At 38.4% G+C, this 14002-nt stretch overlaps 1 protein-coding gene across 1 annotated transcript; it reads left to right on the top strand.

The window, feature by feature from the left end:
- The first annotated feature begins 4561 nt into the window (after positions 1-4561).
- On the top strand, positions 4562-10157 carry slc25a55a (solute carrier family 25 member 55a). Its single transcript, XM_038696343.1, has 10 exons — positions 4562-4704; positions 5437-5541; positions 6034-6159; positions 6556-6611; positions 7962-8052; positions 8140-8258; positions 8380-8575; positions 8683-8837; positions 8935-9010; positions 9104-10157. Exons 2-10 carry the CDS (start codon positions 5522-5524, stop codon positions 9261-9263), a joined length of 999 nt encoding a protein of 332 aa, XP_038552271.1. The 5' UTR covers positions 4562-4704; positions 5437-5521; the 3' UTR covers positions 9264-10157.
- Positions 10158-14002: the final 3845 nt, after the last annotated feature.

Here is a 14002-nt window from a genome sequence, read left to right as displayed (position 1 = left end):
GTCTTCATCACCTTATTTTATATTCTGTTACTTCTGTATATCGAAGCAGTCTTCTATCCGTGACAGTTTCTATATTAAAGTGTCTCTTTGTGAATGAAAACACTGGGTCAGACAGTTGCTTCATGTAACTGAGCTTTATCGGTCTTATTTGTTGGTTCTGCAGCTTCTCACATTTTGTAGCATTTTGATCAGAATAGAGTAAAATATAAAATATAGAATAGAAAGCTGGTGAACTAAACTAAATGCCTGCAAAACATTTGATTTAAAGGGTTCGTTCAATGGGTACTGACAATTCTCCTCTTACTGAAAGAGTGACCACCATCTGCATTAATCCTCATTCCCATAGATGGAAAACAAGAAAATGCTGAGTCACTATAACCTCGAGGAAGCTTGTACAGCTTCTGACAATCAGACACTCTGTTTAACCTTGCCAACAGTCAGCTGACAAAATGGCGGAGTTTCATATCCACAGTATGATCTGTAGTCTGTTTATGTTTTTGTCTGTTAGTGTATATCAAATTCTGTACTGCTTCTTTTCCTTTGACCCATATTTGTTAAGCAGTTAAAATTGGGTTAATTTTATCTATATGATGTAGCATGGTTTTACTTCACATTACCAGGGTGTTAATTATGCTGTATACTTTATACTAACAGTTGACCTGAGATGACTTTAAAAGCATCAGGCTGATATGGCACAATGGTTTGAATTGCCCTGCTTCAATTCCCTGTGTGACGGTGTTTTCAAAACCCTAATGGATAAAGCAGTGGATGAAATGGAATTTGCTTCCATCAGCGTTCCAAGAGACCCAGCAATGCGGCGCACATACCGACCACTCTTTCATTCAGACAAACCACAAAGTTTTGTTTGTTTTGTGATAATTGAACTACAAAAAATGTGAGAAATGTTTTAGCCATGTTAGTAGCTCTAGGGATGGCAATGTCAGTCTGTTGGTTGGGTGAAACAGGCTGTGATAACTACTGACAGACTGAGATTAAATTTAGTACAGACTCCTGCAATCTTTGGTGATCCCCGCTGTTTAATTTAGTGCCACCAGCAGGTAGCCATTTTTGGTATTCAGTGGCCTATCTCGACAACTATTGGATGAACTCTCATGAAATGTGGTAGATATTAATGGTGCCCAGAGTCTCCTGACTTTTCCTGTAGCGCCCCCAGCTGGTTAAGGTTTTTACTTATCCTGAAATATCTCAACATCTAGAGGATGGATTTGCACAAACTTTTGTACAGACAGTCATGGTTCCTAGAGGATGAATCCTAATGATTCCCTGACCTTTCTTCTAGTGCCACCACGAGGCTCACCTTTGTGATTATGGATTAAATGTCTCTGCATTCACTGGAATAATACAGGACCTAAGAATTGTTATGTAACATAAACATGAACACAGAGTGAGCTGTCTTGCCTGCTTTACCCTTCCGCTGTGCAAAAACGTCCACATTATTATTATTATTATTAAATCCAAGGCTAATCAATAAGGCATACAGGCCTGGACGTTTACTTTATTGTCGTGTCTCTTAGATTCCTTCTTCGTATGTCCCAACTTGAAAACTAGCACTGTGTTTGAATATCCAGTATTTTAAAACTCACTAGATTAGAAAAATACTGTAAAGTGCTGTACACTAAGCTCCAGTTTAATATCCTGCTGGTCATAGAGAAACAAACACCCAATTTATCTCACTAGAGGCCACAAATATGTTGTTTTTCTTACTTAATATAGGTGCACTGAAAAGCTCATAGCAGTATAGTAAAAAGTCCCGTCACTTTCTTTAACTAAGGGTCTGACTCTCGAACAACATATTTGAGCTGTTAATGCAGCTGAAGAACAAATTTCTAATGCAAACCTAATGCACATTTCGTGCTGCTACTCCTTCACATTAAAAGCATTTTATTGACAAATATCTGGTTGGTATTTATTGTGAACCAGCCATATGCTTTCCAGTAAGCCAAATGCAATAAAAATAAGCGACAGAAAATATACTGCTGGTTGGGGTAGCAAATTATACTAAAATGCTGAATTAATATGTGTTTGTATTTAGCGTCCAGGACCACTGTTCCTAAGTACAGCCTTACAGAGCTACTAGCATGGCTCAATAATGACCTTAGTATTGTTGACATTATTAACTATTGATGCCTCTTATAATGTAGTTCCGCTATATTTGCTAGATCACACATGCACAAGAAGAATGGAGAGATATTGTTGAAGACAAAAATACATTTTTATAACCTTCATTGTAACGCATACACTAGTTCCAGCGCAAGAGCATACACATCAATGATATATATGAATAAATGTTCTTTAGTATCAATCTAGTAAGTTTTTCTATTGAACAGAATACTGTTTTATATCATGTAGATTATTTCAGATCCTGAACATCTACAAAATTGTTCAAAACCTTTAACAAAACAGACAGTCAGCCCAAGCCCTGGGAAATGTATCTTCTTCTATCTTCTGTTTTTGTGATCCTTGATTATCTGATTCCTGATTCGGCTTCGCCTATTCTAAGAAAACTGGGTGACTAGGAGTTTGGCTGTTTGTTTCAAGCTGACATACATTTAAACACAAAAGATTCTGGCTAAAACCTGTACATCCCACCCAGAGTTACACAACTTTTCAACATCAGTCATGTATCAGCAGTAAAAAAACAGGTTCCTAATGCCTTGGAATGTGTCTATACCTTTAAACCCAACCTCTCAGGTGACCCATTTCCAAAGCTAACAAGAAGCCTCTTGCCTTTGGCATTGGCAAGTTGTTTTGCATATTATGCAGCTTGGTACTGTGAGCTCCTGCAACTTGACCCTATTCAGTAGAATTTACCAGATGGTGTGTCTAAACCCATGAAAATTCCTTTGAGTAATTCAATAGACTACCTTTTGTTCCTGATTTAACCTAGACAAGCTATAGGTTTGTCTTAACACATCAGTACTTTTACTTTTTTACATTTATTTATCTAAGGTGAATTCACTGGGTATTGTTGCTTTTCCAGCAAAACCTGTTGGATACATGTCAACAGAGAGAGGGGAAAACGCCTCAGCTCCCCCACCTACATGTGTCCTTCTGAAGGACGACATGAAAGAACCAGGATCAGTGGTGGAAGAAGTATTTAGATACTTTGCTTAAGTAAAAGTCGCAATAACCCAATTTAAAGATACTCCATTACAAGTAAGATTATTTACAACCTTACTTTAGTTATCAGCAAAATTCAGTTAAAACACTACCCATAATGCAGGAAATGGTTACATATCAGAGTTGTATAAATTGTAGTTGTTGTATATTACATTATTTTATTGTTATTACTGATGCATTAACATGTAAGCAGCATTTTAATGTTGTTACAAGTCAAAAGGGAGCTAATTGTAACTATGTGGCATACTGTTTGGTAATTCATTATTAACAGTATCATATTTTATAAACTGATGGCATGTTTTGTGTGTATCTTAATCTATGAAGTAACTAGCTGTTGAGAATATTTCTCAAGGGGCGTTGTTGATGTAACAGGGAAAGGTAAGATAGGTATGGCTTAGAGTAATTTAACTAATCGCATAAATGTTTTCTGACATTCTAGCTTTAGGTAGTTCTCACATGTACTTGTCCTTGTCAGGAAGATAACAATAGACTGATTAATTAGAGACAGTAGCTCAGGCGTCAGGCTAGCAGATGTCAGTGTTCTCTTGGAATCTTACAAGGTTGAGTCCTGCAAGAATGTTTACAAGAACTCACTGGCTCCACAGATTAGAGTACAACTCATGGATAGTGATGTATTCCAGTATGACGAAGCATGGGAGTCAGACAAAGATTAGATAGACAGTTGTTCTAGGTGAAAGATGACCTAATAGAGAAACCTACAAGCACTAGGGGGAAGACAGAAACATAAAAGGGACCAAAAGATGTTATCCTTCACATTTGGTGTTGGCATTTGACGTGTTCACATGTTGTATGCTGGCACTGTATCTCCTCAGCCGGGCTCAACAAACCATGCTATGTTAATTCTTCATCAGTCTCCGAAACTTATTTTACTTTGTATAAGTACAAAGCAGCATTATGCAAGTTAAGGTACCTCAGAATAGTGCTTGTAGTGTATTTACTAATGTATCGTGTAGGTAGTTGTTTTGCACCACTAGGACCAAACAATATGCACCTGAATAGAATATACTAGAATGCAACAGAATAAATGATGTCATCTCATTGGTGTAACCAACATGCTTAGAAGAGTGATCTCATCTTAACCTCATGATCCTTTTCACAACCCTTTCACTGACCTCACCCTTAAAAATGTCTAACCATTGGCATTTGTATCCATATTCCTTAACTTGTAACCATAACAATTTCCCGTCAAACCTCTTTTTTTTATAGTCTAGGGCAAACAATAGTGTATTTCTCCACACACCCTAAAACATCTTTGTAACTGTATGATTGGTTGGACAGTTTGATTGATCGATTTATCCTCCAATAAAGCAAGTGGAAGGTCAAATTTCCCCAATGAATTCTTAGCGTGCAAGCTAAGTAAGCTGTGATTGGTTGCATTTGGGTGAGTCCGTCCCTACCCCCCACCCCGGCGCTTAAAACTCAATGGAAATTTCCAGCCATTCTACTCACAGCTATATTAGCAGAAGCGCCCGGCAAGGTAGACGGAAGTAGACATTAACGGCTCGAAACAATCCTAAAGAATAACTACCAGACAATCTCCTGGTAAGTAAAAGCTTTTGAATTATTGTTTAAGTAATTCAGTATGTGTTTTAAAGTCATTAAATTATTCGTGAAAGCCAACTTGTTCGTGTTTTAGGAAGAGCATTGTTCTGAATGGGGATCTTGAGCTGCCGCCTGCTAACCTGAGTTAACCAACCGTAATGTGTGAAACTGAGAGTAACAGCTGTTGAAACGAAGCTGTGTAGAAATGGATTTTACCCCTTTTTTATTTTTAACTACTCATCTCTTGCATTTTCTGCAATTGAAGATTAACCTAATAAACAAATGCAGAACATTTTATTTTAAATGCGATAAAGGGAAATATTTGTACCAAAAGACGGAACGAAAGCTCTTTGTCATTATTGAGCATTGGTGTGATCGCTTTTTAAAACTCGAAGTTAATCAAAGATAACACCGCTGCCTGCATGTTACTTGGAAATTCAGCTCAAACTCTCGCTCTCGATCAGTATCAAGAATGTCTGAAAGGTGCAATGACCGTTTATGGTGTTCCGGCATGTGAGCAAGAACACGCCCACCGGTTGTACTCATGGTTGTACTACTCATGTTGCAAGTAGCGGAGCTGCTGCGTCACTGTCCCGTGATTCTGCATGAACCTAGATAAGCCAACGCGTTTGCTGCGGATGGGATAAGCTCTATGTACATACGTCTGTGAGATCTCAAAAACCTGCCCACATATTCTGTGTTATATAACCCCTTAACGTGTTCTCTGTCTAGGACTCTACTCATTGATTTGACTGAAGAACACTTGGATCTACATCACTACATTTTACACTTCTCTCTTCACCTTTTTAAAGTCAACATGTCTCAGCAGCAGATCAGGTGAGTGTCATTCATTCTAGTTCTATATATATATAATTAGCCTAGTATAATGTAATTTCATTACAGTCCATTGACAAGAGAGTTGTAGATCTATTTTGACCACTGAGGGTTTTTTTTTTTTTCAAGCACAAATTGCCAAACATTACCTAATATCAGCTTCTCATGTATGTGTGTGTGTGTGTGTGTGTAGTCTTAATTGATGGTTCATTACATTATATAGTTATTATATTCATTAAATGTTGATAATGATAATTTTCCCTATGTCCGTAAGAGTGAAAAATGTCCATCACTGTTTCCCATAGTTGTCCACAAGCTAGACAGATTGAATTTAACAGAGAAAAGCGTCACATCCTCACAATTCAAAAGCTGTCCAGAAAACTTTCATTTCAGCCCAAATTATTAACCTATCCCCAGTGAATTGTTCACTATTTCAGTTAGAAATTAATTTCCACATTTTAAATGTTGGCATTCTTTTCTTTTGACTTACTTCAGCCTCCCAGCCAAACTCATCAATGGCGGTATTGCTGGCATTGTCGGGGTTACTTGTGTCTTCCCCATTGACTTGGCAAAGACCAGGTTGCAGAATCAGAGACAAGGTCAGCAGGTCTACAAGGGCATGTAAGTATTTTTAGCTTCTGTTGTCATCCACAGCAACACTCTTATTTGCCAAATCTCTTGGCATTAAACCTACTACGTCTACATATAATCCAATACTATCTTTGCTAATCCCACAATGACACATGCAGGGCCTCAGGATGAATGTGTAGAATTAGGGACATTCCTGACTTGATGGACCATGACGACCATTCATCTTTCTCATTCCTCTCCAGGGAGGTGGTCTAAATGCCTTTTGAAGGGTGGAAATGTACTGCTCCGTTTACCCCCTCAGCGTCCATGTTTCTTAGAACAGTCACTGTTCCCTGACCCTTGTGAAGCTCATTGTGATAAATCAATAACTAAGCTTCTGTAAAATGTTTTCTTTTTTGATATGTTTCTTTCTTTCTCCTTCTGTAGGATGGACTGCCTTGTCAAAACGGTTCGATCAGAGGGGTACTTTGGCATGTACAGAGGTAAGACTTCTTCACATCTGAATATTAAGAACCAGTAGGCTCGAACATGTAGGGGAGGGCAAGATCTTTCTATGGTGAGGCTAAACATTGATTACGTGATTAGAACTGGGTGCATACTGCCCAGGGTTCAGATACAGTGAATTTTGAGTGCATGGGATGCTTGATTTACTAAAAAATATATAATTATGAGTTGGAATATGTTGTATAGGAGGAGTGGCCAAAGCTGCTATCATGCAAAGTGGTTCTGGGGCTTTAAGCTCTGGTGTTTCTTTTTAAAAATATTATTCATACAGTAAACACATGTCCTGTTTAATTATAAGTTCATTGATTTTAATGTAGAAAAGTAAGATCTTGTGGACATAGTTAACTATGAGGAAAATTGAGACCTGTAGTCTGGGTCTCTGCTTGTGTGAGGAATGCTGTTTGCATCTGTGTTTTTCATATTACAGACTTGGGTCCCCCTGGGATATTGAAGGCTAGCCGATAAGGCGCAGCCACGCTGGAGGCAAATCGTTACATGGTTCTTACAATACTGCTCTATTAAACTATAGGCACACGTTTTTGTTTTACCATCTATATGTTCTATAATTTGACTACTTGTTAATAACTACTTGGCTTTCTCTTCACTTTCCTGTCCACTTGTTGTAGATCCTCCATTTTATATACAGTGAATTGTGTCGTTGCAGATCTTGGTTGATCTTGAAAATGAATCTAGGGGAACTAAAGTTTATTTTAGCTGCTCAACAGTCTCACAGATGAGTTTTTAAGCTTGCCCAAAGTCTGCGCACACAATACATGGTTGAAGATTTGATCTGTCCTTTCACTAATATCCCTTTATTTCACTAACGTCTCTTTATTTTACTAATGTTTCTTCATTTCACTAATGTCTCTTGATTTGTCTGGTCTGTTGTTGTTGTCATTAACCTACTTACTTTTTGTAGACTTTTTAATACACAAATTTCCTTAATGTGTGTTTTTTCTTTTTTGTTTGTTTTACCATAAATTGACTTCACTATACTTCATAGTCTTTTTTTTATTTATTTTTTGCATCTTCCTCTGGATATTCACAACCCTCATTACTTCTGTCTTGTGTTTTGGTGTGTTTCTCATTTCCCTTCTTAAACATGTTTTGGATGTAATTTCTGTTGCTGTAATCTCTTTCAATCATCATGACTGAAGCTACTTTTAAATTGAGCATTTGACTTGCCTGTGTGTACATCAGCTATACAATGGACTTATTACGTTATAATGTTTGAAATGATAGTTGTAGGGAATGTCTTTGTAAAAGTTCTAAATGGCAACGTGATTGTGACTTTAGTGCTAACTGTTTGGGGTTTTTTTCCTTCTCAGGTGCTGCTGTAAATCTGACCCTGGTCACTCCTGAGAAGGCTATCAAGCTGGCTGCTAATGACTTCTTCAGACATCATCTGACCAAGGATGGGTAAGCAAAATCATCTCATGAAATCCTCATCTTAATAAAATACAGTTTCCCATCAATTGTGTTGCTTAATATTTCTCCTGTCAACAGAAAGGGGCTGACTGTGTTGAAAGAGATGTTGGCAGGTTGTGGTGCAGGAATGAGTCAGGTCATTGTCACTACCCCCATGGAAATGCTCAAGATACAGCTACAGGATGCGGGCAGACTTGGTGAGAAGAATACAAAGTTGATAATGAATATTATCTGTGTCGACATTTAATTACAAACACTGCTTCTTAGCGGCAATGGTATCTTGTGTATATTAAATAATTTTTTGTCTTTTGTCCAAAGCGGCCCAGCAGCAAAAGCCAGTCATGGTGTCGGCCACCAAGATTGTGGCCACCAACACCGTGCTCAGCCGCTCCTACAACTCTGGCATGGTGGTCTCAGCACCACGAGCTGTATCTGCCACACAGATCGCAAAGGAACTCCTGTATACGCAGGGCATCAAGGGGCTCTACAAAGGTCTGGGGGCAACACTAATGAGGTAAAACTCTTATTCCCCTCTGAGGAGGAACCATGTTAACTTGTTAGACCAGTTACTTTTGAACCAGGTTTTCAGTATGAATAACCACTTTGTTTAATTTCTTTCAGGGATGTTCCCTTTTCTGTTGTCTACTTCCCGTTATTTGCCAACCTGAACAGCCTGGGCAAACCCAGGCCTGAGGAGTCATCACCCTTCTATTGGGCTTTCTTCTCAGGCTGTGTGGCCGGATCTACTGCCGCTGTGGCTGTTAACCCCTGTGATGGTGAGTTTTGAGAGCCCTGTCAGCCATGTTGTGTAGTGTTTTATTAGTAGTACCTCTGTAATGTTTCAGGAATGCTAATCTTTCTTTTTTTATCCAGTGGTGAAGACTAGACTGCAGTCGCTGAACAAAGGGTCCAATGAGGAGACTTACAATGGCGTTATGGACTGTGTGAGGTAAGATAGTTGAGTCAGTCATTGTTACATTAACTAAACTTCTGTTGTTTTTGTGCATCTGTATAAATAAACCCATTCCTCTGGTTCTCACAGTAAAATTATGCGGAAGGAGGGACCGTCTGCCTTCCTTAAAGGTGCCGGCTGTCGAGCTCTGGTCATTGCTCCTCTGTTTGGCATTGCACAGGTTATGTACTTTGTTGGCATTGGCGAATACATTATGGACAACTCGCCTCTAAGTCTCCTCTCTCCATGAGAGTGGATCAACTTGCTGGCTGGCTATGCACAGGACCTTCCTTCCTGGGGGAACAACTGGCAGCTACATCAGACCAGTTTACAACAACTAAAAAAATTAAATTCCACAAGACTTGTTTGAGTCAGAAAGGCTTCAGGGTCTGAAGACCTAAGATTTCATCTTGTGTATGGTCTGACAGCTGTGTTGCACTAAACACTTTTGTGACTTATTCATTAGGATATGGCCAATGTTTGCACTTGAAGCTGTTGGCCTTACTGGGCTGGGGGTCTCACAGTTGCAGTGTGATTCTTTGTCCCTAAGACAGTCCTGCGTTTCCCTCTGTGAGGGAGGGGAGCTCACTCCATCAATAGACCTATTTTTGTGTAATCTCACTTTTCACATTATTTTTTATCTGTATGCTCATTTTATTTTGGATTGCTGAAATGCAGCAGCTTGCAGTACTTTTTCTGTTTTAACATTTGATAACAAGGCTTTGAGGGGAATACATGAGGTCCAATTTACACATTATTGCAAAATTATATTATTATTTTCCCTTAACATTTTAAGCAGAAACTCTGTTGTTTAGGTGGACTGATTGTATTGACATGGGACCATATAAGTTTGCCAAACCATAACAATGTCCTGTTACACACCTGATGTGAAATACTTGAGAAGCATTCATGCACATTATATGTATGTTTATCCACATAACCTCAGTTTAGACATTTCAATATGCATACCTACACTTTACACGAGTATTTTTGGTGTATGCCTTATGAGAGCAGATTGACATTTCTCTCTAAAGAAACAAGCATTATTTTGACTAAGCATGTAAAAGATGACTGTTACCATGTTTTGTTTGTGATGGCTTTTTGTACATACTGTGTACTGTACAATAAACTTGCAATGCACTCACTCTGTTGTCATGGATCAGTTGATGGCTTTACAAGGGGCATGTAAATGTAGGGAAACCAGTCTTTGCAGTTTACATGAAGGGGATAGGTAAAATTATCAATGCTATATATATAATCATAACCCTAACATGTTGCAGTCCTAGTTAACATCATCACATTATTAACTATATTACATATGTTCTACTAGTGTTGCATAACTACATTTTCTTATTAATCTGAATCTGCAAAGTTAACTTGGTGGAGAAAGAACAGTATTTCCCTCTGAAATTTAGTTTAGTATACTTTACTGATTAACAGTTTATCAGGCCAGGTGATAGAGGTACCTATTCAGGTAATGTTTCATGAGTTTTCAAGGTATATTTCATTTGATTCGTATATTAACTAAATACTATATCTCCATGTAAGTTTTATGTTAGTTTTATGGACCCGACTGCTCCATGTAGTTATTTCTGAAGTTTGTTCTTTCATTTGGTAGAGGATTTCTTCATGAAAGTTAACAGGAAGTAAACGTTAGGCTAAGTTTGAGTATACTTCTTGCTTCTCCCATAGGCTTCAAGTCCAATAAGTCTGGCACCAAGAAGAACAATTGAAAAATCTGTTTATAAATTGTAAAGACCCTTTTTTCTTTTTTAGCACGGCAGAATTAATCCAGGACGCTTCAAACTTAATTGGCGTTAGGCAAGCAATTCTCATTGGACTGAATAGGCGCCATCTTTAATACTTTATTTGTTTTAAAGAATGAAAAAGCAGTAAATGCAAAACAATTACAATATGTTAAGATTTAAATATTTTTCTGTAATGCCTTTGTTGTTTGTCACATGATACTCCTGTGTTTTTTGTTCTTTAGTTTTAGTTATGTCATGTTATGTTTTGTTATTTTATATACTTTTGTCTTGCTTATAAAATGTCTAAGAGATGAAATAAAGATTTAAAAAAAAAAAAAAGAAAAGAAAAGAAATACGCGCCATCTTTGAGTCCGGTATCCAGTTTGAGAATTTGCGAGTCCGATCCATGGACCTATCAAAGAGCTTACAGCGAAGGTATGCCCCGCCCTACTCTGCCTCTGATTGGCTTAGCCCGACGACGTTTCTTACGTAGGCTGAAAGAACATTTTTGCTGTTCTGAAGTCTTCGGCAAATTGTCTCGAAATTGTTAAGTGTAATCATTTTTTTTTAAATGCAGGGTCATTTGTTAACGGTATAGGAAGCAGCATAGTTGTGGGAGGGTGAGAAAAAGCATTAACGGTTAAGTGTTTTGAATGCCGCCAACGATACCATCACAGTGTCACCCTTAACTGAATGCCCTACCTTGAATAGAATAAACATTGTGTTTGAAGTAGTAGTAACGTTAAGCCATGACTCAACATAACAATTACCAGATGGACGCTGGTGGGATAAACATGCAATAATGTTTATTTGGGAATGAATGAGTGAGTGAACAATAACGCTGAACTTACTTTAAGTTAAGGGGAAACTTTAAGGGAAACTTGACTTACATTGCTGAGCTACCAGTCCTCCGTGTGTTTGCGTCTCTTGAAAGCGTGTTACACATTTTAGGTAAAACCTTAATGCTGTCTGAGACCCACTTTCAAATCTGTATAACTTTTAATGTATTTGTGAAAAAGTCTATTACCTAGACCACTTTAGACCCTGTATAAATCAAAAACCACTAACTCGTGAAATCTTAACTAGCCCTAGAGTATCCCAGAGAGGCTTAAATTCTTTAAAACACAGTTTGATATGTGAAAGCTTTATTCTGTGCTTTATTTTATTTATTTATTTTTTTTACTGTAAATGGGACCATCATTTACATAATGAAAATCACTGTATTGAAGAAGACTTGAAACTAGAGACTGAGGCCACCAGTGGAGTCACCCTGCTTGCCATTAGAAAGAATTAAGGCATTTCTGCATTGGCCTCACATTATGTCCACTTCTTTTATACAATGTTCTTAACACAAGGTTTACATGCTTTTTGCAAAACTTTCATCCACATCGTCTGGCCTTCCTCTGCTGATGGAGTTTCTCACTTTGTCTGAGCAATAAGTAAGTAGGTGAGTGGGCCTCCTGCAGAGATGATTTTGTCCAGCCAGTGTAATATTGCTTCACGAATCCCGAGTTCATCACTTAACACTGGTTTAGCAGTGTGCTGCTATTCTGAATGGCTGCCATTTCTTGTTGATGAGTCTACACAGAGTTCTGACGTGTTCAGGAACTTCACCGACCACATCATTTACATGCATGCACACTCCTGCACTTTACAAGAAGCACATGTGAGTCAGACACTTCATAGGGGGGAAACTGAAAAAAGCCAAACGTATCAATAAAAGCACCCAATGTGTTTTTTTATTATGGTTAACAGTATGACATAAACTACATTATTTTATAATTCACATCTTATTGGCACACCAACAAAATTTACATCCAAAATAATGCACACAAAAGGCAAACTAGCTCAGTATTACAGTTCACACATGCTCCAGAAGAGCTCGAGACGTAGTGTTTGTTACTCATGACCTTCTAGATGAATTTGGAGATTCACAAAGTGACAGTTTATCATCAGACCTTTCCTAACCCTTTGGGTTGATATCATGTCTACACTTTCTCTATTGTGCTTTAAAAGTAGAAATACTTGAGGAGTGGTGGCTGGGAGCAGGCACAGTCATTATGTACAGTGCCTTGCGAAAGTATTCGGCCCCCTTGAACTTTTCAACCTTTTGCCACATTTCAGGCTTCAAACATAAAGATATAAAACTGTAATTTTTTGTGAAGAATCAACAACAAGTGGGACACAATTATGAAGTGGAACGAAATTTATTGGATATTTCAAACCTTTTTAACAAATAAAAACTGAAAAATTGGGCGTGCAAAATTATTCAGACCCTTTACTTTCAGTGCAGCAAACTCTCCAGAATTTCAGTGAGGATCTCTGAATGATCCAATGTTGACCTAAATGACTAATGATGATAAATAGAATCCACCTGTGTGAAATCAAGTCTCCGTATAAATGCACCTGCTCTGTGATAGTCTCAGAGGTCCGTTTAAAGTGCAGAGAGCATCATGAAGAACAAGGAACACACCAGGCAGGTCCGAGATACTGTTGTGGAGAAGTTTAAAGCCAGATTTGGATACAAAAAGATTTCCCAAGCTTTAAACATCCCTAGGAGCACTGTGCAAGCGATAATATTGAAATGGAAAGAGTATCAGACCACTGCAAATCTACGAAGACCCGGCCGTCCCTCTAAACTTTCAGCTCATACAAGGAGAAGACCGATCAGAGATGCAGCCAAGAGGCCCATGATCACTCTGGATGAACTGCAGAGATCTACAGCTGAGGTGGGAGACTCTGTCCATAGGACAACAATCAGTCGTATACTGCACAAATCTGGCCTTTATGGAAGAGTGGCAAGAAGAAAGCCATTTCTTAAAGATATCCATAAAAAGTCTCGTTTAAAGTTTGCCACAAGCCACCTGGGAGACACACCAAACATGTGGAAGAAGGTGCTCTGGTCAGATGAAACCAAAATCGAACTTTTTGGCAACAATGCAAAACGTTATGTTTCGCGTAAAAGCAACACCGCTCATCACCCTGAACACACCATCCCCACTGTCAAACATGGTGGTGGCAGCATCATGGTTTGGGCCTGCTTTTCTTCAGCAGGGACAGGGAGGATGGTTAAATTTGATGGGAAGATGGATGGAGCCAAATACAGGACCATTCTGGAAGAAAACCTGATGGAGTCTGCAAAAGACCTGAGACTGGGACGGAGATTTGTCTTCCAACAAGACAATGATCCAAAACATAAAGCAAAATCTACACTGGAATGGTTCACAAATAAACATATCCA

Source organism: Micropterus salmoides, unplaced genomic scaffold (genome assembly GCF_014851395.1).
Source record: "Micropterus salmoides isolate LMB-PRFRI ecotype aquatic unplaced genomic scaffold, ASM1485139v1 Ms_hic_scaffold_4, whole genome shotgun sequence".
Taxonomy (NCBI): Eukaryota; Metazoa; Chordata; class Actinopteri; order Centrarchiformes; family Centrarchidae; genus Micropterus; species Micropterus salmoides.
This window is presented reverse-complemented; position numbering and strand designations above follow the sequence as displayed.